The sequence below is a fragment of the Antennarius striatus genome, chromosome 11, assembly GCF_040054535.1.
Source record: "Antennarius striatus isolate MH-2024 chromosome 11, ASM4005453v1, whole genome shotgun sequence".
NCBI lineage: Eukaryota > Metazoa > Chordata > Actinopteri > Lophiiformes > Antennariidae > Antennarius > Antennarius striatus.
In genome coordinates, this window is record NC_090786.1 from 2,247,501 (window position 1) to 2,269,936 (window position 22,436).

The 22,436-nt window shown below is 49.3% G+C and overlaps 3 protein-coding genes across 7 annotated transcripts in view; 1 reads left to right on the forward strand and 2 right to left on the reverse strand.

Annotated features, from left to right (window-relative positions):
• The window catches only part of LOC137603867 (spectrin beta chain, non-erythrocytic 1), a 37,143-nt gene extending 24,324 nt beyond the window's left edge, over nucleotides 1-12,819 (reverse strand). The window contains exons 1-2 of one of the 4 annotated variants that reach the window (XM_068327687.1): nucleotides 12,419-12,819; nucleotides 5,057-5,317 (exon numbers count right to left, since the gene is read on the reverse strand). In XM_068327687.1, coding sequence (XP_068183788.1) covers nucleotides 5,057-5,204 — 148 coding nt within the window. In that variant the 5' untranslated portion in view covers nucleotides 5,205-5,317; nucleotides 12,419-12,819. Of the gene's footprint in view, nucleotides 1-953; nucleotides 1,459-5,056; nucleotides 5,318-12,418 lie in introns of those variants that run through there. The other 3 variants (XM_068327689.1, XM_068327686.1, XM_068327688.1) reach the window with 3 other exon arrangements.
• A 1,732-nt stretch (nucleotides 12,820-14,551) lies between these two features.
• Nucleotides 14,552-19,504, reverse strand: LOC137603786 (acylphosphatase-2-like). Of its 2 annotated transcripts, XM_068327548.1 has the most exons (5): nucleotides 18,250-19,504; nucleotides 17,959-17,975; nucleotides 17,427-17,536; nucleotides 15,290-15,419; nucleotides 14,552-15,100 (listed from the first exon to the last, which is right to left on the reverse strand). In XM_068327548.1, the coding sequence occupies exons 1-4, from the start codon at nucleotides 18,311-18,313 to the stop codon at nucleotides 15,305-15,307; spliced, it is 306 nt and encodes a 101-aa protein (XP_068183649.1). In that variant the 5' UTR covers nucleotides 18,314-19,504; the 3' UTR covers nucleotides 14,552-15,100; nucleotides 15,290-15,304. The 2 variants fall into 2 exon arrangements, with proteins under 2 accessions (XP_068183649.1, XP_068183648.1); XM_068327547.1 differs by lacking the exon at nucleotides 14,552-15,100 and having other exon boundaries at nucleotides 15,247-15,419.
• Nucleotides 19,505-20,079: 575 nt separating this feature from the next.
• On the forward strand, nucleotides 20,080-22,011 carry LOC137604126 (enkurin-like). Its single transcript, XM_068328063.1, has one exon. It carries the CDS (start codon nucleotides 20,489-20,491, stop codon nucleotides 21,416-21,418), a length of 930 nt encoding a protein of 309 aa, XP_068184164.1. The 5' UTR covers nucleotides 20,080-20,488; the 3' UTR covers nucleotides 21,419-22,011.
• Nucleotides 22,012-22,436: the final 425 nt, after the last annotated feature.

Genomic DNA, 22,436 nt, shown 5'->3' on the forward strand with positions numbered 1-22,436 from the left:
AGGAGGACCATCTGAATATATGATCACACACACACACACACACACACACACACACCTGTGGGATCAATAAACGATGTGATCACGATCGGTCCCTGATTCCAATGTTAGCATTATGCCGTTTTAGGGCTAAGCTAACGTTAGCTAGCAGAACAAAGTCATTGTTAATGCAGATGAGTAGCCTCAATGCTAACAGGCTTCAATGCTAACAGGCTTCAATGCTAACAGGCTTCAAAGCTAACTGCTTCAGAGTGAAAGATGAGGATCGATGCTGGGGGGTGGGGTTTGGAGGTGGGGGTGTGATGCAGGTGTGTGTGTGTGTGTGTGTGTGTGTGTGTGTGTGTGACAGACGCTCTGCTGAAGCTCATGAAACATGGATGAGGTGAAGGAGAAGAAAGAGGAGACGAGGAGGTGTGGATGAACTCCCCCTACATGCCCCCCCCCCACCCCCCAATCCAAACACACTCCTGAAACCAGACCCCTGATTGGCTGGAAAGAGAAAACACAGGAAAGAGGGGGATGATGGGAGCGCAGCGGCGTGTCCAGGGAGTGTGAGGGCTCCAATCGATTATTGATTATGATCCATAATTCAAACGTAAACAAAAAAGAAGCTCCGCCCACCCAAGAAACAGAGGGTGATGATTGGCAACAAACACAGGAAGGCGGAGTCAGAGGAGACTCCGCCTCCCATTTAGATGAGGAGGCGGAGTCTGGAATCGCTGCGCCGCCCAATGTGACGGAGCGACGGCGGCTGCCCTTCAGCAAGGCAGCGATCAGCTGACCCGTCATCGCCCTATCAGAGCAGGGCGGGGCTTCGGCCCAGATAAGGTCGCGCTTTTGAATCAACGCGTCCCAGGAAAGTATTGATCGCTTGATATTGAGCTGATATTGATCGATCAGGTGGAGCTGCAAATTCTGATACCTGAACCGACCCCCCCCCCCCCACTGTTTCCTACCTTGGAGCTGCTTGAAGCGCCCCTCCAGCTGGTTGTAGTTGAAGGCAGCCTGACCCGAGAACCCGGGGCCCGGACTGGGGCCCCTGACGGGACTCAGACCCGCCTGAGACGGGCCGGCCCCCAGGGGGGACGGGGACAGCGGGTAATCCATCGCTGGGGAGAGGGGGCCGGGGAGACCGGCGGCGGCGCTCTGGAGCTCCATGAGTCAAAGCAGACGAGTCCCGACGCGGGGGGGACTCAGGACTCGGTCCTGGTCCGGTTCCAGAAACGAGACCCCCCCCCCTGATCCGGAAAGAGGAAGTAGAACTCGAATCGGATAGAAAAAAGGATTCCAGAACGAAACAGCTGATCTTCAGGAAAATATGGGGGTGGGGGGGGTCCAAAATGAATGCGGATCCGGATCAGAACGCGGTCCGTTCCCACGGCGACGGCATCACACCTCCGTCTTCACTCCATCCGTCCCATCTGGCAGCGGCTTCACGTGTCGCGCGGCCCCCCTCCAGTCGGGGAATCCACCCATCCTCCGGTCAGACCAGCACAATGAAAAGGTGGAGCGAGTGCAGCGAGGGAGGGGGGGCGAGAGAGAGAGAGAGAGAGGGAGGGGGGAGGCGCTCAGGAAACGGAATGGGGGGGTAGAGAAAGGGAGGTCTGTCCTCCAGCAGACGCTGAAAACACCTTTCAGACAGAAGGGAGAGGGGGAGGGGCCCCAGCAGGAGTCGTGGCTCCGCCCACCAGCCAATCACAGCCCCCAGATGGGAGCAGTGATGTCATCAAGCTGGTGGGAGGAGTCAGGGAGGTGAAAGACAAACAGCGTGGAGAAAGAGAGAGGAGGGGGGACGCTTCCAGGGACGAAGATCAGTTTATTAATAACCAGAATGGGAAGAGGTATTGATTACTGATCGGTTTTAATGTATCTTTTGTTTGTTGTTTTTTAAAATAAAATAAAAAAATGAAGTTTTTGAAATTGTTCAGTTAAAAAGTTTTTAACTAGATTTAAACATCTGAAGAGGTTTCAGCCAATCAGGTTCAAGAACAAAAACCAGAACCATTTAGAGGAGACGACGGCCTGTCAGTCCGTCAAAACCACACCGACAAAAAATAATAATAATGAGAGTCAAGGAGGTCGTTTAAACAAAGAGGCCCTGAACGCAACACGAGGATCACAAAGGGGTAACAAATGCTGAAGGACACAGTGTGTGTGTGTGTGTGTGTGTGTGTGTGTGTGTGTCCAAACATCCTCAGTGTATCTGAGCTCTAATATTAGAGTCTGTTGTGGAGATGTTCTTCCTGTCTGAGCCATACCAGCACTTCCTGTTTGATCTCACACACACACACACACACACACACACACACACACACACACACACACACACACACACACACACACAGGTCAGACGTCACCACACTGACACAATACGTGGAAGTGAATGAGTGTGTGACAATCAGAGCTGATCTGATCCTGGTTATTGATGATTGATCGGCTCTCACAGAAACTTCTATCTGTGGTCAAAGGTCAATGAGCTCTGATTGGACGATGTTGCCTCTGGGCGAAGCATTTGATTGTTTAGATTGAAGGTCAGAGGTCACGGACAACAGGAAGGGAGGGAGAGACATTCAATCGACGTCCTGTTGGCTCTCAGGAGCCGATTGGCTCTGAGGAGATGACATCACCGCTGTTTCGTCCCGATGCCACCTGAACGCCACACGACTCCGACCAGAGGCTCCGATGGGGAGCTCCTTCAGACACAAACTGAGACGCTTCATGTTCTGTCCCCGTATCATCTGGTTTCCTCGTGGCTCAGCCCCTCAGGGCGGCCCTCACCCACAAACCAAACACACCATTCATTCATTCATTCATCATCAGCAGTCAGGCAGACCATCGCCTCGAGGAAACACCCACATCACGCTGAAGCCAAGGTCCAATGTGACAGTGGTGCATTCAAGGACCAAACTGGTGCGTTCAGGGACCAAAACGGTGCGTTCAGGTACCAAAGAGGTGCATTCAGGGACCAAACTGGTGCGTTCAGGGACCAAACTGGTGCGTTCAGGGACCAAACTGGTGCATTCAGGGACCAAACCGGTGCGTCCAGGGTTTACATTAGTGTCGCTGCCATGCTGAATTTCACGCTGATGCGCCGCCTGAACCTCCTGACTGCTCGTCAACATTCCTGAGAGATTAGAGCAGTAAACAAGCAACAGACGGCGGCCATGTTTGAATCTGTCCATCACTGAACGAGAGAGAAAACCAGAAAAAAATAAAAAATAAAACCAGACAAGAAACTAAGAAAACTAGAAGGAATTGACAGAAAAAATATAAGAATCCAAAAACTAAAAGTAGAGAAAAGAGGAAGAGGAGGAGGAGGAAGAGGAGTCTTCACTTTCACTTTGGGAAAAACCACAAACATTCAGACATTCCAAGAATTCCTCCATCTGGTGCTGCAACCATGAAGTCACACACCCCTCGCTGTGTGTGTGTGTGTGTGTGTGTGTGTGTGTGTGTGTGTGTGTGTGTTGTTAGGGGGTCGTCTGGTTCTAATCATTGATCACACCGTCAGCAATTCTCTCCAACCGATAATCGTTGTAACATCACAATCTCGTTTTCGAAACGCCGCATCACAAATGTCCAGACGTCCCTGAACGCGGCGCTGATGCTGCGTTCTGACTCGACCAATCACGGCGAAGCTTCACATACCTCAAAATAAATCTCACCACAGAAATAAAAATATAAAAAAGCGATTCACATTTTTTTCCAGAATGGTTCCTCAATCAATAACCTTGAGATATTGATGATCACCAATAATCGATCTGAATTCCAATCAATCACTTTCAGTTTCACTTCTTCACATGAGTTTGGTTTAAATTTTCTAATTCTGATCGTACTCCTCCTCTGCTCCTGTCTGGAATCGGATCTGTCTTCGTTTCCATGGTGACCCTTGGTTTCCTGTTTCCAGGGTATCGTATGGAGGCCTAAACTCCGCCCACTGCCCCTCCCACCCAGGTGTGGACAGGTGAGGTCGTTCTCACGATGGTCGACCTCATTCCAACCAGACGCCTGATGGATGTTCAACCACTGATACACAAGCTCCGCCCCCCCACCGGTTAAAGGACACACACACGCACACACACACACACACACACACACACACACACACACACACAGACTACTTCCTGCATATTTAACACTGGAGTGAATTATTTATTGAAGTGGGACACTAAACAGTCGTCCATCAATGATGCGCATGCGTGCGCACACACACGCACACACACACACACACACACACACACACACACACACACACACAAAGTGCAACAATAGATTTTTGAGCATTTAGAGATCAATTAAAAGCAAAAGCTTTTAAACATATCAGTTCAGTCAGCCATATTTAACTAAGGAGGAGGAGGAAGAGGGGGAGGAGGAAGAGGGGGAGGAGGGGGAGGAGCCAATCACAGTGCAGATCCATCACAAAAAGATTGCTGGAACTAACAGCTGATGAAATCATTATTAAAGGAGAAATTATTGATGACATCACCTGCAGCGACCCCCCCCACATAAAAAACCAGTCTGTCTGACATTTACCCACAATGCACTGCAGCCTGAATGATCTATACCTCTGACATGACACAATCAAACAGTCCAGGTTCACGCGGTGAAACAGTCCAGGTTCACGCAGTGAAACAGTCCAGGTTCACGCGGTGAAACAGTCCAGGTTCACATAGTGAAACAGTCCAGGTTCACATAGTGAAACAGTCCAGGTTCACACAGTGAAACAGTCCAGGTTCACACAGTGAAACAGTCCAGGTTCACGCAGTGAAACAGTCCAGGTTCACGCAGTGAAACAGTCCAGGTTCACACAGTGAAACAGTCCAGGTTCACGCAGTGAAACAGTCCAGGTTCACGCAGTGAAACCACCTGATGTTACATCAGATATTGATGTGGGTGGAGTCTTTAAATCAGAGATAATCATTGGTCTAGGTGAAGGAAAATGTGATGTCACAGCCGACCTGACACACAGAGACCAGGACCAAACCAGACCAACGTCTTCAACCTCCATCCATCCATCCATCCGTCATCCATCCATCCCTCCGTCATCCATCCCTCTTACCTGCGAGCGCTTTGATGCGTGAGCGTTCAAACAGGCGAGCCGAGCTGTTCTCGTTGTCCCACTCGTCGGCGTCCCAGCGGTTGTTGACGCCGTCGTTGTACTGCTGCTGGATCTCCATGTGTTCGAACTCCGCCGCCACGGACGTCATCTCCGCCTCGCTGCGACTCCGCCCTGGAGCCCTCCCACCTGCTGCCGGTTGCCGTTAGCGACAAGTCGCTCAAACAACGCTCTTTCAGAGCGGATTCAAAGCTCGTCCACAATCTGCAGGGACACAAACGGACGGCGGTTAGCGACGTTGGGTCGTTATGCTAACGCTCGCCATCGCTGATCGAACCGTCGCCATCGACAACCATGCTCATGACCTTCATCATGTGACCAAGACCTCTGCTCTTCTGGGTTCATCTCTAAACTGAGAGAAGACTGCCTCCTTCTGGACACGAGTTGTTACTGCAAACAGTCAGCGATGCGTTCAGGGACCTTTACATCCTGTCTGATCTTTCGGTATGTAAAAACACATCAGGTCAGATTCCACACAAACTAATCGTTGGTACCGGTTCGTGCTGCTGTGATCTGCACCCCGGAATCGATCAGGTCAGAAATAACCGATCGATTTTAGTGGGAAAAGAGAATAAATCAGATCGATCGTCCCTGAGAGAGATAAATCCAGTCGGTCATCAGCTCGTTCTGTAGGGCCGATCGATTTAAACTGTTTCGTGATGCTATAAAAACAGATGATCAATAATCCACCAATAAACCTGATTGGTAACGGGAGACGAATCCGATCACTGGTTTGAGTGAAAAAAATCAGAGAAAAACTGATCAGATTATTTATATTTCTGCAGTGTGTGTGTGTGTGTGTGTGTGTGTGTGTGTGTGTGTGTCGTCCATGACTCAGCAGGTGTTTGCTATCATGCTAATGCTAATGACACGCAGCGCTGATCTGGGCTCGGATTCTCCAGCACAAACGCTTCTTTATTAGCGCTGCTCAGTAAACGTGCGTCTTTTCTTCTTCTTCTTCTCTCTCTCTCACTCTGACATTATCAAGTCAAAACCACACATCGCCATGGTTACAGCTGTCCCAGCATGCATTGTGCTGCAGCCCACTCGTCGAGCGGCCGACGGCGGCACAAAGACTCTCCGCTGGCGCTCCAACAGGAAGAACCACAGGACGCCCAGAGTCTGAAGCAAGACAAATTATTTTTAATTTATTCTCATGTTCATGAGCAATAAAGAGATTAGAGATTAAATCCTGCAACTTTTTGTATTTATTGCACATTTTCATTTACAGGAGACGCACCAACACCGCCCTTTATCTACAGCTAGCATTAGCACGTCTGCAGCCGGCTGTGCAGCCATCATTAGCACGTCTGCAGCCAGCTCTGCAGCTAGCGTTAGCACGTCTGCAGCCAGCTCTGCAGCTAGCGTTAGCACGTCTGCAGCCAGCTCTGCAGCTAGCGTTAGCACGTCTGCAGCCAGCTCTGCAGCTAGCGTTAGCACGTCTGCAGCCAGCTCTGCAGCTAGCGTTAGCACGTCTGCAGCCAGCTCTGCAGCTAGCGTTAGCACGTCTGCAGCTAGCATTAGCAGATCTGCAGCTAGCGTGACTATAAACTATTTTTTCCCTTCGGCCATGAAGAAAACGACTTGCGGGCGTTAGCATTAGCTTCTCTGTGATGTAATTCATGACATCATCACCAGGAGACGCGTCCCACCCGTCTGGATCGCTCATGATGAACGAAAGAAGCGCCTGGATCGGGGGGGGCGGAGCTCTGGGGCGGGGCTCTGTTCCCATCAGATGATCTCGGCGCCGCCGCCGCCTCGCTGCGTCTCAGGTGTTTTCACTGCTTCACCATTCAAGCGGTAATTGTTCACCATGGCGACGCCATGGCAACCAAACAGAGTCCCCGAGCCGAGCTTCAACTCCCACGCCGGCTGAGCCTTTAAGAGGACAACACACACTCACACACACACTCACACACACTCACACACACACTCCTACACACACTCCAGACTGCTGCACACGACTGAAGGTGAAGACGGCTGTTTCTCAACATCCGACGTCGGATGCAGACAGGAAGTGATGCAGCTCATACGTTGATCGTCAACCGGCTCATGGTGAAAGCTTCCCTGGATGAAGCCCCGCCTCCTCCGCCAGGTGTGACGGACTCACGCGGCGATTGTGTCTCGGATCGACTCTGATTGGTCGATCTGAGCATCCACTGCTAGCTCCTCCTCCTGTCGCAGTGGACACGCCTCCAGTCAACAAGGAGGACACCTGTCCCAGAACGGCGTCCACACAGGTGTGAATGTAGGACAGGTGTGTGTGTGGGAGCAGGTAGTCATCCATCACTCCCACCCCCCCGCTGCGGTATGTAGGCCAGCAGCAGTCAGCTGACCTGATGGCGCCAAATGGCGGCAAACACGTCTCAAGGACGTGTTCTGGTTCTGTTCTGGTTCTGTTCCGGTTCTGTTCTGGTTTTTGTTCTGGTTCTGGTTTCTCTCCTCGGCCCACATCCTGGACATTGACCCGTCCGTCTCACACCCCCCTGACAGGTTTACGGACCTGCGGGACAAACGGCGCCTCTGGCCCGTTTAATTGGGTTAGCACTGAAGGTTAACGGCTAACGCGTTTAGCTGTTGCCGTGGCAACAGATAAATCAATGAACCAAAAACACGACAGTCAGCTCCTCGCTCTCCTCCTCTGACAACAATCATCTCTCTCTCTCTGTCCGCCAGAGATCCCACCCCCTTTCGGTTAACATGGACGCGCGTTGCCACGGAAACCAGAAATGTTTTCGAGCATTGTTTACATCGGAGGAGTGTAAACATGTCAACAAACACCAGTCAAAACTGGTACTGATGCACGGATGCTAGGGCCGACGTTAGCGTGTTAGCAGTGCTAGCATGTGTATGTGTGTGTAAGTGTGTGAGGTGGGGGGGCGGGGCTAACACTGGGTACCATGTGATCTCCACTGTTGCGGAGATCACATGACGCACTCAGGACCCTCATTGATTATTGATAGATGCGTGATGAACAGGACTGTGTGTGTGTGTGTGTGTGTGTGTGTGTGTGTGTCGGGGTTAGGGGCGGGGCATCAGACACTAACATGAAAACATGATTAATTCATGTTGATCTTATCAAATATAGATCAACATGAACACTCGAGGCGCCGAACCTGAACGCAACACGGACGCTTTGATGTCGTTGTCCACAACCCGGACTGTCAATAAAGTTTAACCCACGTTCGAACCCTAGGGGGCTTGTTTTCCCATCATTCCTTTCCTGAATGGCTGCTGTGTCCGAGACTCCCTGATGTTCTGTTTCTCTCTGAGGTCTGGTTTCCACGGTGACCTTCAGACACAAAAGGACCAGGATGTTGGATCTGGACCCGGACAACGAGCTCATGGTCTGGGGACCTTTCAGATTGACGACCTCTGCTCTCCTCGTCCAATCAGACGCGACTAACCCCCCCCCCCCCCCCCACCGGAGCGAGTCGTCAGTCTCTGGTGTGTTCAGGGTCAGCAAGTCCAGGACTGGTTTCTGAAGGGGTCTGAGGTCCAGCTCAGTCTGTTTTCTGTCCGGTTTCCTCTTCACCCCCGTGTTAAACCCCGCCTCCTTCCTCTGAGCTGCACCCAATGGAGCGTGTGTGTGTGTGTGTGTGTGTGTGTGTGTGTGTGTGTGTGTGGTGGGGGGGTTGTTTGTTTGAGAACAGCAGGGAGGAGATTCTGGGCTGTGGTTTTATAATGGCAGGAAAGTGGGAAAGGGGGGCGGGGGGCGGGGCAGCTGGAAGTTTAGAAGACTGTGATTGGCTCCTCACCATTTGACTCCCGACTCGTAATCTGTAATCTGATTACTCTGGATGGGAGCGTACTCCCCCTCCTTTCACACACTCACTGCGACACACAGCTGGAGGCTAACTAGCATGAAATTCAGTCAGTCGGCATGAAGTGAAACCAATGCTAATGCTAAGGAAGTTAGCCTCTGTACACAGGAAGTGGTATCTTACGTTTTAAATATGTTGCAACCGATTCAAACAAGCTAACTTTAGCATTGTAGCATGTGTCCTTGCTAATAACAACAAACCCGGATTATTTATTCAGGTTCAGGGGCCCCTCAATAAAATGAGTTGAGGGGGAGGGGGCGTGAGTCACATCAGCTGACATCCAGAAGGCCTACGATTGGCTGATCCTGATGGAACCATCCTAAAGATGATTTTAAAGCAAATCGTTTCCCAGCAGCCTCTGCTCAAAACACACACATATTGTCGGTGATGTCATAAGGGGTCGTGTTACGCCCCCCCCGCCCTCCAAAACCGGACGGGTGGAGGTCAATGATGTAAGCCTCTTTGTTGTCATGGCGACGGCAGATGAAGGAATCGTCCTCTTCATCACACGGACGACAGCTAGCGAACACGCTAGACGTGATCAACCCTAGTCGCCGTTAGTTAGCGGCTAGCAGCAGTTAGCCACAGGTAGCAACGAGCAGCTGTCGTGTGGTGGTGACGGCCTGTGGAGCTGTTCGCTCTGGCGAGAAGCAGAACAGTTAGCGTGTTCGTGGTTCTCATGATGCGGGTCCAGCTGTTGGGGTTTTGAACCAGCGACCTCAGGTGGCTCCGCCCCCATCGTTTGAGGCGGTGTAACCATAGCAACACGCCACTGGAGGTGGGCGTGTCCCTCAACACATCTGGACCGGCGGCGACGCCGCAGCGTCAGGAATGTGGAGACAATAAATTTAACAGTAAACGTGCTTCTGGCGAGGAAGAGGAGCGCCGGCCCTTTAACTAGCGAGGAAGAGGAGCGCCGGCCCTTTAACTGGAACTGTATTTTCAGAATCGAGGCCATCATCACTCGTCCCTTTTCTCCTCTTCCTCTCTAACCGGTGACCTTCATCATCCCTTCGTCCACCTCTCCTCCTCTTCCTCTCCTCCTCCTCCTCTCCTCCTGAACTGACCTCATCCCTCCATCATGAAGGTGAAGGAGTTTGGATGAGGAAGAGAAAACTTCACCAAGGAGAGAGGGATGAGGAGGAGGAGGAGGAGGAGGAAGAGGAGGAGAGAGGAAGGTGGAGAGGAGTGAAACATCCCAGCTGCTCTCGCTGGACGGAGGGAAGAGGAGCGAGGGAGGAATGTTCTGGAAGGGGTCCAGCAGACAGGAAGTGGAACAGGGGGTGGAGGGGGCGGAGCGAGGGAGGAGCCATCGTCTAAATATAGAGAAGACTGATGAAGACGAGCATCATCTTCGTCGGATCAATTAAGGGTTCTGGTACCGACTCCATCAGCCAATCAGAGCCCTCCATTAGTCAATCAGAGCCCTCCATCAGCCAATCAGGGCTCTCCTCCATCAGCCAATCACAACATAAACACATGTTGGACACGCAGATATCATTAAGACTCCGCCCACACAGGCGTGTCCTCTAGTGGGCGTGTCAGGTACACGCTGGCGTTGATGCGATGTTACAATGATAACACTAAACTTCATGGGCGGCGCCCCAAACACAGCCAACCACGTCCACCAATGGCTGGAGGAGGTCATGTGACATCACTGGGGCTGGAACCCGCACGATGACGCCGGCGTCGCTTCATCACGACGAACGCCTAGAGCCACAAATTCAACTTCCCGCTGGTGTGACGTCAAAGGTCACATGACTCGTCCCATGACATCACAGCCGTCTGTGACTCCGCCCCTCCGTCTGTCGCGGTCTTTGATGTGATCCCCTTTTAATTATGATCATAGACACAATAAACAACGACGCCTGAAGATGCCGTTGCCCCGGCAACAAGCACATCAGTCATGTTTAGCTAGAACCGCATTTCCCACAAACCCCTCTGTTTGCTGATCTCATCTATTCCTGGTTCTGTTTACAGACCATCTGGGTTCTAAGACGTGACAGCAGGAGAACCGCGTGTGAGAACGTCCGAGCAGAGCCGCTCCCATTGGTCGACGGACAGCCGATCGGTTACTGATCGGTTCCCAATCAATATTATTGAACATGTACCGAATGAACGCAGGCACGAAAGCAGGAAGCAGCTGTGACGTAGAATCACACGTGATCCATAACTGGAAGATTTTAAGGTGTTAGCGTGGCGGCTAGTTAGTTAGCAGCAAGTTACGGTTAGCGGCTAGTCATAAATTGTTAACTCATTGAGGTAAATATTTGTTAAAAGAATGAATCAACGTGAATCTGATTAAAATAATCTAGTTGGATTAAATCTTATTTTTTCCATGCGATTTCCGTGCGACGTCCCGATTGGTGGAGACAGGGAGGACGAGCCGAAGCTCCGCCCATCATGACACGACCTCAAATTGTTACTGGTAGAACCAAACACGGCTCATTTGATAATTAAAACCTGTTAAAAAAAACATTTCATCCCTTTATAATCTGCAAAAAAACAATAAAATTATTAGCGTGACACACGATAGCAGGAAGCTAATGCTAAGCTACATCAAAAGCTTGAGGCTGATTGGTTCAAACGTGAAAGCAACTGTCAAAACGGTTTTAACTGAACTTTAACCCTTTAAAGGTGCATCCATTGTTTATTTTTATTTACTCTATGATCGTTTGTTTATTTGTGGCCCCCCCACCACCACCCCCACCACCACCCCCCCAACATTAACCAGCTGCAACAAGTTGCTTCACAGCTGCTTCATATCAGTCATGAATGGGGGGGGGGGTGGAGGTGAGGAAGAGGAGGGTGGAGTGAAAACAGAGAAAAGGGACGGGGGGGGGGCAGCAGTCCAGCCTGGATCTGATTACATAATTTGCTCCACAGGATTTGAAAGAGGGTCTGCGCAAAAAAAAAAAAAAAAAAAAAAAGGGCAAAAAAAACCCAAAACACCCGAAAAAAAAACAAAACTGGACCCAAAACTAAAAAAAGTAAAAAATAAAAAAAAACCCGAAACAATATTTTTAATTCCAGCTACAAAATGCAGCAGAAAGTCCCAGTGGAGGGTGGGGTGGGGGGGTCGTGGGTGGAGGCGTTGGGGCGGTTAGTCCGGGGGTAGTTTCTAGATCTGCACCACCATCTTCATCCTCATCGTGATGATGAAGAGGAGTTGCGTGGAGGACGATCCACGCGAGTTCCACCGCCCGGGCGGGAAGGGCAGCGCGGGGCGGCCGGGGAGGACGCGCGCTGCCCCGGCTACACGATGATGGCGCACCGCCGGGGCCCCTCCGGTATGGAGGAGGGGTGTGTGTGTAGGGGGGGGGGGTCAGGGTGACCGGACGCGCCGCAGCCGTCGTGGATGTGGATTGTGGATGTGGATGTGGATGCCTCCCCCCCCTTTCCCTTCTCCCTCCCCCCCCAGAAGCGCGCTGATCTAACGGCTCCGCGTTGCGGTCGAACCGCCGCCCGGTTCCGGACTCACCTGGAGGCCGATGGCAGAGCGCGCTGGGCCCGGTTCCGGAGAGACGGACTTTGCGGGTCTCGGTGCACAAACAACGCCGGAGCAGAGTCCTCAAATCCACCTCATCCTCCTCCTCTTCCTCCCCCCACCCGCGGTCCTCCCTCCTCTTCAGCACAGCCCGGACTGCAGCGTGCGGTGCGCTCGGTTTGACGCACCGGGGTGGCACCGGGGGGGGCGGCTCTAGACGCGCTCCTCCCGGATTCCGCTGAGGTCGGATTGATTTAACTGATTATCAGCGGCGGGATAAAGATAAAAGCGCCGCATCCAAGTCACGTGACGAACCTAAAAACCCCCGCAGTCACCGGAAGTGGTCACGATCCCCCCCCCACCACCCTACGTCATCATCATCATCTGGCACAAAATCAAAGATACCAGGTGTGCGATTAATTTAAAACGCGTTTTATGTAAAAACAAAGAAGACATTTAATTTTAATTAAATTTAATTTTTAATATAAATAAAATTGGAATTAAATTGATTATTTTTATTGTTTTGTCTTTGTTTCTATCGTCACGCATTTATTTTTATTGACGCCTACGGAAAGCCTAAAGGGTGATAAATACAAATTCTCGCAATAACGCGGTTTGAATAACAATGTAAGTGACAAAGCGTTTTCAGGTTCAGTCTGGCGGTGACCGTCTCCACCCGTCCGGGCGGTGCTGGAGTCACACCAAGCGCTCCTTCTTTTTAAATCTGAGTGAGAGGCGGAGATTCAGACAACAGGAGGGTGGGGGAGGAGGTGGGAGGAGAGGGAGGAGGTCTGGAGTCTGCAGAGGCTGGATGATGCCAAGCAGAGACTCCTGAGCCGAGGAGTGATAAGAGTCAGAAGAAGAGAATGAGCTGTTTTCAGACATTTCCCATCAGCCCCTTCTGTCCGGGGAGGGTAGAAGTTTACCCCGCTAGGATTTCTGCCTGTCACCCCCCCTCATCCAGGAGACAGACAAGTACGAAACCCCGGCAAATCTGTAAAAACCTGCTGCTCTGGTGGATAAATCTGAGTCATCATAGCCTGCAGAGGAGGGAGGAGTCTGTAGGGGGAGGGAGGAGTCTATCATAAGAGGGAGGAGTCTGTAGGAGGAGGGAGGAGTCTGTAGGAGGAGGGAGGAGTCTGTAGGAGGAGGGAGGAGTCTATAATAAGAGGGAGGAGTCTGTAGGAGGAGGGAGGAGTCTATAATAAGAGGGAGGAGTCTGTAGGAGGAGGGAGGAATCTGTAGGGGGAGGAGTCAGCGGGAGGAGGGAGGAGTCTGTAGGGGGCGGGAGTATTTGCAGATGCATAGCCTAGCATTTAGCGCTAAGGCCAGGTGAGGAGGGAGTAGAGAGCCAATCAGAGTTGAGGGCGGAGCTCAGTGAGTCATGGCGATGGGTGTGACTCCTCCTCCTGGTCCTATTGGGTCAAACGTCATTTTTTCCACCCTCGAATGGTCCAGAACCAGGTTTCACTTCCTGTCACAGGACAGGATGTGACATCACGTCGTCGGGTCCACAGACAGGACGGTGTGTTCTGGGCCTGAAGGACATCCCAGCGCCGGTGAGTCAACACCGTGTCTCTGTGGCCGGTCGCTGCACACAGAGGATTATCACCGAGACACCAGACACCACAAAGAGCTGTTTGCACTGAAGAAGAGGAGGGCGAGAAGGTCAGAGGTCAGGAAGGTAATTCCCATCATGCAACAGCTGCATGAGAGCAGGGCTGCCTGGAATCGCTTGTTATTACACTGACCAGATAGAACTGATGACATCACGAGGCACCCCCACAAACTACACGCGATGTGGCTAGTTAGCACCCCAGCTAACAAACATGTGAATTACATGTAGTCCTCAACATATGAACATTCCTAGATACGAACAAACGCACTTCACCATATCCGACTATCGTCCTGCAGTTTCTCTTTCTGCCACAACCTCCATGGGGGGCAGCACTGAACTCTAAACGACCTGCTCTTGTATTTTATTTATTCTGTGTTGTTTTAATGTCCCGCAATTTTTTTCTGGTCAGTCTGAGGGTATTTGCAGTAGAAATGACATTTAAATTACTTTAAATAGTGATTATAAATTAAAATTTAATAATAGAAACTCATAATTAAACTTTTGAACAATTCAACTTACAAACGAGTCAACTTACAAACGATTCAACTTACAAACAACCTCACAGAGCCACTTGTATTTGTACGTTGATGACTTCCTGTGTACACAACGCCCTGACCCCGAGTGGCCCTTTGTTCGGGCGCGGCGCCCCCTGCTGGTGGCCCCTGACCGTCGTCTCATTGGTTGCGGTTGTTCTATTTCCGACATGCTCATGGGAATGGATTCCAACTGTAGAGCGGGCCGTCGTTTCTTCAGCAGCTCAGCTTGAACACGTTGCCTAGCAACCGGTGGCCATCAGCGCCCACTCAGGTGTGAGTGGGGAACAGGTGTGTGGGCGGCGCCGATGCTCCGGGATGACGGATGGGATGGCGGAGAGCAGACCAACTTTTGTTTCTAGAGCTCTTTCGCAAATGCTTTCACAAGCACTGGTGTTTCCATGGTGACCGGCTCGGGATGCCAAGCCGGTTGCCGGGAGAGGAAGAGGCGGAGGAAGAGGAGGTCGAGACACAGAGAGTGAGTGGGTGGGCTCTCTGGGGGGGCATTTTTGGGCAACAAGCTGGCTGGGAAAACGACAGTTTCATCGTTGGTGAAAGAGATGAAGATTTACGTAGATCAATGATCCATCATCATCATCTTCACCATCATCATCATCAACAACACTCATCTTTCATCCGTGTGATTGGACGATAGAACTGGGGGCGGGGCATAGAGAATAAATTCTTATTTATTATATCTTATACATCACAAACCACTTGACTCGTGGCTCAGAAGCGAGTCCTGAAGCCGGACAGCTCCACCCGGTCGATGGTCCTCTGGTTGGAGAAGGAGGCTCTGGTGATGCGGCTGGACGGACTTCCTTCTTTGCTCAACCACAACTTCCTGTGGGGCGACACAGACGGGGGGAGGAGGGGGGGTACCCACAATGCATCAGCATGTCGACTGACAGGGTTAGCAGACAGAGGTCAAACAGCAGAGGTCAGACAGCAGAAACCGACCCACCTCACACATGGATTAGAAATATATTAGCATTTTGCTTAGCATTTAGCTTAGCTTTTAGCTTAGCCGCTGTTTCGTAATAATTTTTCTCTTTACCTGACATCTTTCTGCTTTCTTAAGTTATATAACAATATAATGTAAAGTTACATGAGGTGTGTAGAGTACACACACACACACACACACACACACACACACACACACCCTTGCAGCTACATGCTGAGTGTTTCATGAGACTTTTCCTGCTGTGCGTCAGATTAGAGGAGATTTTAGACGATTCCATTCAGAGAGAGAGAGACTGTCCTACTTTTTTGTCGTTTGGCAGACAAACTTCTCTCAGTGACCTACAAACAACTGTACAGCAGCTGGACGGCTGTAATATGGCTCTCTCTCACACACACACACACACACACACACACACACACACACACACACACACACACACACACACACACACACACACACACACACACACGAACCCTGATTGGTTGACGTCACGTTAAAACACCCCTACAGAATAAAAGCATTTGTCCCCTCGTGGTGTCTCTTTATTTCTGTCCACCAGAAGAAGTACTGATGATTGTTAATCCAGATTTTTAACCAGGTTAATCTTAATCTGTTTTTTTTTTTTCCACATCTTTCTCTACATTAAATTCCTTAAATCTTTTTTTTTTTCTGTTGTGTCTTAAATTATTTTTAAGTTGTTCTGCGGGAATGTGTTCATCTTCCCTCTCTCCAATTACGTGTTCCCTCTCTTTCCTGTTTCCTTTCCCCAAAGGAACCGCCACTTCCTGTTTCCCACGCCCAGCAGGAAGTGAGGCTGCGGTGAAAGTGAGTGGACAGGAAGGAGGTCGTTAGCGCACAAACTTCCAGCTATCGGGGAAATAATCGCGTCTCGTGTCACGCTAGCCGTTGTAGCATTGACGGCTAGGCTGGAAATTAGCTTCAAAATTAGCATTACCAAAGGAGAAGAGGGTTGGGAAGCGTTTGTTGGAAAGACACGAAAAGAATCAAAATCTAACGAGACTTCTGAGCCAGAATGTGTTTCCATGGCGACTAGAACTCAAACGGTGATGTTTGCCGATGAGGACTTTGGTTCGCGTCCCGCCGTTCCAACAGAAACATCATCAGCTGCTTTGGTTTTAATCCTCTTATTGTTTCCGGCCGTCAGCTGATTCCAGCTGCCCCGGTTCAGCGAACTCCACCCGCCTGGGGCCGCACCGACGCGAAAACAAACACCAGGACCTCTATGTGTGTGTGTGTGTGAGACAACACACATTCCTAGAGGCAGTGATGTCATGTTTATGAGGCGTCCCCGCCCTGATGACATCACTCCCAGCGGGAAAACAGGACGTCAACGCAGGCAGAGCGGCTGCATGACTTATTATTGGTTATTTCCAATACCAGAGCGGACAGAGGTGTCAGGGAGGGGTTCATGAGGCCATATCTGATCAGGTCATCCTGGTCAGCGATTGGACGGGAGAGGAGGAGGCCTTCCTGGTGAAGAAGGCAGGAGGCGCCATCTAGTGGCAGGATTGAACACAGACGGAGGGAGATGGATGTTTGGGCTGCCTGGATTATTCTGATAGTCGACTCATCACCCATTATTTTAATGATATTTTATTTTATTATGATATTTAATGATATTTTATTTTATTATGATATTTAATGATATTTTATTTTATTAAAGTCCAGTGGATTGATTTGAACAGCTTTGGCGAAGGTCGGCTAATGAATCAAATCATCATTGCTGGAGGCAAAGAAGTCCAAAGCACAACTGAGGTGAGAATAGAACCTACAGCTGAGGTACGAAGACGGCCCACACCCAGTAGACCAACATGGAACGTCGTGACTGCAACATGACATCATGAGAACAACGTGAAACCCACTCACATCTCCTCCACCTGGGCAGCAGGACCCTGGACCTGTCCCACCACCGTCCCACTGGGGGTGTTCTTCACCCAGCCCACCAGCCCCAGACGGAGGCCCTGTTCCTCCGTGTACTGCAGAGAAGCAGGACAGAAGGTCTTCAGAATGAACGCTGGAGATTATTTCACGTGAGATAAAAGAACAGTAGAAAACCACGACTGGGTTCTTGACTTATGGAACGTGAACGTACAAAACTGAAAGTTCAGAGACGTCTCATGAGATATTTCCAAAACTCAGGAGTAACAAATCCTGAGATGAAGAAACCCAAGAAACAAATCAAATGAAGACAACGAGGAGATAATGAGACAATGAGACACAGGTGATACTGTGACACAGGTGAAACAAGAAGGTAGTGAGACGTGGAGTAGACCATGACTGAAAGTTCCCCAAGGGAACTCGTTGGTGGAACACCTGGGTGTCGTAAATTTCAACTCTTTTGTTGGATGGACCTGAAACGGTGGAAACATTACCTTCAGGGACCAACAGAGGAACTCACCATTCTGAAACACACTCCTGTAAAAGATTCAAAAAAAGAGAGGAACGAGTTCAGAAACAAGCAAAAACCAATCAGAACAACTCATTTAACTTTTTTTTCTATGTTATTTTTACCACAGAGGTTTTTTAAAATTTTTCATTTCTAGCAGGTTTTATTGTTTCTTTCCCATATAAATCCCTTGTTTACAGCCTGAGGCGGCAGGAAACCAGAGCAGCAGAGCTGCTTCCAAAAAAAGCAGCTGGATCGTTTCACAGTTATGGCTCGTGGAGAGAAACATTAAAACATACGAACCCTGAACATAACCGAAGACCTCGAAGTCCACGGAGACCAGACCGGGTCCCGCCGGGTCACACATCCTCACCCGAAACCCACCACCAGCCCTGAAGAGGAAGCTGAAGAAGAGTCAGTCTGTTTACTCTACATGGTCATGTCTCCACCAGCTCACATCACAGGGTTAATGGTATTTGTAGTCCATTAAAACTACAATCTGACAATATATATCAGGTGTAGAATAATTCCATTCTAGAGCCTCATTTAGCATGTAGCATGAGTGAGCTGGTTAGCGTCGATGAGGAGCTTAGAATATCAGAGGTTGTGGGTTTGAATCCGCCTCTTTGTGGCTTTTAAATGTCATGCCGTCGTCTGATTTGCGGAGACTGTATGACCACATGACCTCCTCGGACTCCCATTGGTGGAGCAGTTCATAGTGGTGTCCAGTAGGGGTCAGTCAAACTTCACGGGACTGGCAGTCAGTGGTTATGCTTCAGTGCATGGGTCACATGACCTAAAATCCATCCAATCACAACCACCTGAAAACAATGCTGCCTCAGCATCGACCTCCTGGATGGCTAGAACATCTGTTCCTGGGGTCAGCGTGGGTTTGGGTTCAGAGCTCAGACCAGTGTGTGTGTGTGTATGTGTGTGTGTGTGTGTGTGTTCCTCAAGTTCATGTTCACACACACGTGAAGTACAGGAACAGTTAGCGTGTGTTAGCATGTGAGGTGAGGACGGGTTTCATGGACAGACCGTCGACGGACACGGATCAGAGCCGTCTCTAATGCCTCAGAACACACTTTAATCTCCACACACAACATTCAACAATTAGGGCAAACACCCCCTCACACACACACACACACACACACACACACACACACACACACACACACACACACACACACACACACACACACACACACACACGGGAACAGAGCTGTAATCTGCAGGAGTGTCAAAACAAACACAAGGAGATAAGAGGCCGTAAATCCAACTCTATTCACATCTCTGTTCAAGCCCGCGTCCAGAACTCCGCCCAGTCGCAGAACTCCGCCCAGTCCAGAACTCCTCCCGGTCCCGAACTCCACCCACTCCATAATCCGCCCCAATCCAGAACTCCGCCCCACTCTAGAACTCCGCCCCACTCCAGAATTCTGCCCCAGTCCAGAACTCCACCCGGACTCACAGGCATCATGTACAACATGCATTACAGTTTGATGTGATTTGGTTTGTGTGAACACAAAAATCTGATCTGCTTAAACCAGATTGACTCTGGATGCGTTTACACTGATAGTCCACATTCATAACTCAACTGCAGCTCTGATCTGCTGATCACCAGCAGATGGCGGCGGTGAGGAGCGCAGAGACCTGAACCCCACTGAGAAATTATAGTAGTCTTGAGAGTAGATCAAGGGTTTGACCACTAAGGGTTTGACTACTATTGTCCACTGAGAGTAGATCAAACTAACTGACAGCACGACCATAACAAAGACCATAGATCAAAGCACAAGGAGAGTAAACAAAGGAAAGTAAACTATACCCCGTTTGTGCAGTGTAGCCTAGCCTAGCCTAGCCTATCCCATAACCCTGTAGGGTCGTTGGAGCCCCACAGATGGTGCCCATCACTCGCCATGTTGGATGATCAAAGGAGAGTAGATTAAGGGTTTGACTACTGTGATTTCTCAGTGGGGTTCAGGTCTCTGTGTTCCTCACCCCCGCTCTGTTGTTGATCAGCAGATCTGAGTTATGAATGCGGACTGTCAGTGTAAACGCATCCAGATTGAATCTGGTTTAAGCAGATCAGATTTTTGTGTTCACATAAACCAAATAAAGAAACACTTTTCTTAAATACAGAAGGGTTTTAAACAGTCTATCAAAGTGTGGGGTAAAGTAATACAGATATAAGGCGGTTTAATATCAGTATGGGGAGGGTTCATAAACGTTTAAATTACCAGAAATAAAATAGTTTGTCGCTATATTGCGGAATTTCGTTTTTCACAGGTGGTCCTGAAACGCATTAACTGCAGGTATTGAGGGATTACTGTAATCACAATCCAATCTAGAATACAGATTATAGATTCATGAGTCTATATTGAAAAAGACGTCAAAGCTGAAGACGGTCCAAATCAACAAAAAGTTCAAAGAAAAGTTAAAAAAAAGTCCAAAGTCATTCGACATCAAAGGATGATCTTCATGTTGGCAAGTCATTGAATATATTAGTGCACATTCTCTGAGTCATAATATTCCGATTGTACCAATGGCTTCAGTACCCGAAGTAGAAGGGAACCCAGAAAAAGCCGGGCATCGCTTCAGGCTCAAGATAAAGCCTTCTGATCGGACGTACGGTGATTCCAACTCCACCGACGACACAGGTGCAGATCACGCGGCTATTCTCAAATTAATGAAGGACTGGAATCTGGCCAACAAACGTAACCGAATTTGGGAAACACGAATTCCCCCATCAAGAGGAAGAAGCTCATTTCAACAGGACAGCGATGAGTCCAACCCCAAACGCCCCCAACATACCAGAGTGCGACTGGTCCAGCGCTCACTTGACAAGCCAACCAAGATGGAGTGGAAGACGATGGGACCGCTGACGGTGGACAAGCCGTCGCCAAGCAAATACCTGAGGAAACACTCGAGAGATTCCAAGGCGCTCTCAACGGGTCCGACTCCGGCCGCCCCTCGGAGTTCCCTCCCCAAGAAACCACCCGTTCCCAGACAGAATGAGCTCGCACCTTTAATCATCCACAAGGAGAAAAACTTTGTGAAAGACAACCGACATCAGGTGTGTGTGTCAAAGAGGACGTCTGAAGTTACAGATCCTGATTACAGGAAGAAGGGCGGTTATGGAGAAGTCCCTCAGTACCTTCAGAAACTCAAGACGGAGCAGCATCAGGAGAAAGAGAAGCAAGTGAAGGAAGACCAGTACCTGCCAAAGGACAGACAGGAAGAGATTCTACGACAACTGAATAAAGAGTGCAAGAAGCTGCATGCTGAGGCCAAGAAGATCCCGTGCTTAGGAGGGAAGACCAAACTGGTCTTCAGGGAGAAATTCAACGAAGCCATGACCAACCTGGAGAGCGACATCAAGCTGTTTGAGATGAGCAAGAAGCTCTACATCCCCAACCTGATGAAGAACACCTTCTACGCCCACAAGTTCATCAAGAGCCACATGCCCGCCTGAACCGGGTCTATGTCTCCGCCACGTCTGGGGTCGTTTAGACTCCGCCCCTTTGTCTCTTAATGTCGACGGGATTCCTCCCATCACCAAAAACATGACAAGGTACAAGTAGGAGGTTTACTCTGGGAGCTCCAGTTATCCTCCGTTAAAAAAAAAGTTCCATGGATTTTCTATTGTTCTGTTATTAACCATTACATTCATAACTTGTGAGATGACCGACTAGTCTTTGATATCTTTATCTACCTATTAATCTACCTACATATGTATCAATTTGCTTATCTTAAATAATAAATCCATAAATTGTCAATTTTTCTATGTACAGCGGTACCTTTACTTACGAAATTAATTGGTTCCGGAAGACATTTTGTAAGTAGAAAATTTTCTAAGTAGAGACGCGTTTTCCATTCAAATGCCCTAATCTGTTACAAGCCCACAAAAATTCAGACATAATTGTTTTATAAAGCATAAAAATGCATCAAAACATGTAACAAATACATGTTACGATTAGATTATTACACAATAAATGAGAGTTTTGCATAATGTAAAAAACAAAGAATAAAGAATAAAATGATGATCATTTACCTTTTAACTGCTGTCCTCATTGTTTTTTGCCCTCTTTGGTTCATGCCCTCTTGCCCCCCCATGAACAACAGAGTGAATTCCAGTCCTCCTTCTGAACTTCTCCAACCACCCACACGACGCCTTAAACTCCTTAAACTTCCTTTTGTTTTAATAACGTGGTGATTGTAGATGCATTACGGCCATATTCTTTGGTGAGATCAACCAAACGCATCCCTTTTTCAGGCTTTTCTATCATCTCTTGCTTTGTTTGTACGGACAAAAAAACTCTTTTCTTCATCTTTTCTTTTCCTCTTTTCGCCGTCACTTTCTTGGGGTCCATAGTGAATACTCTAAAAGTTAATATATTTACGTTAAACTATCAGAGCACCTCATGGGTCGAGGGCCGAATGACGAGGACGCTGTATAGACACCTATCTAGCTCCACAGAGAGGTCCCTCTT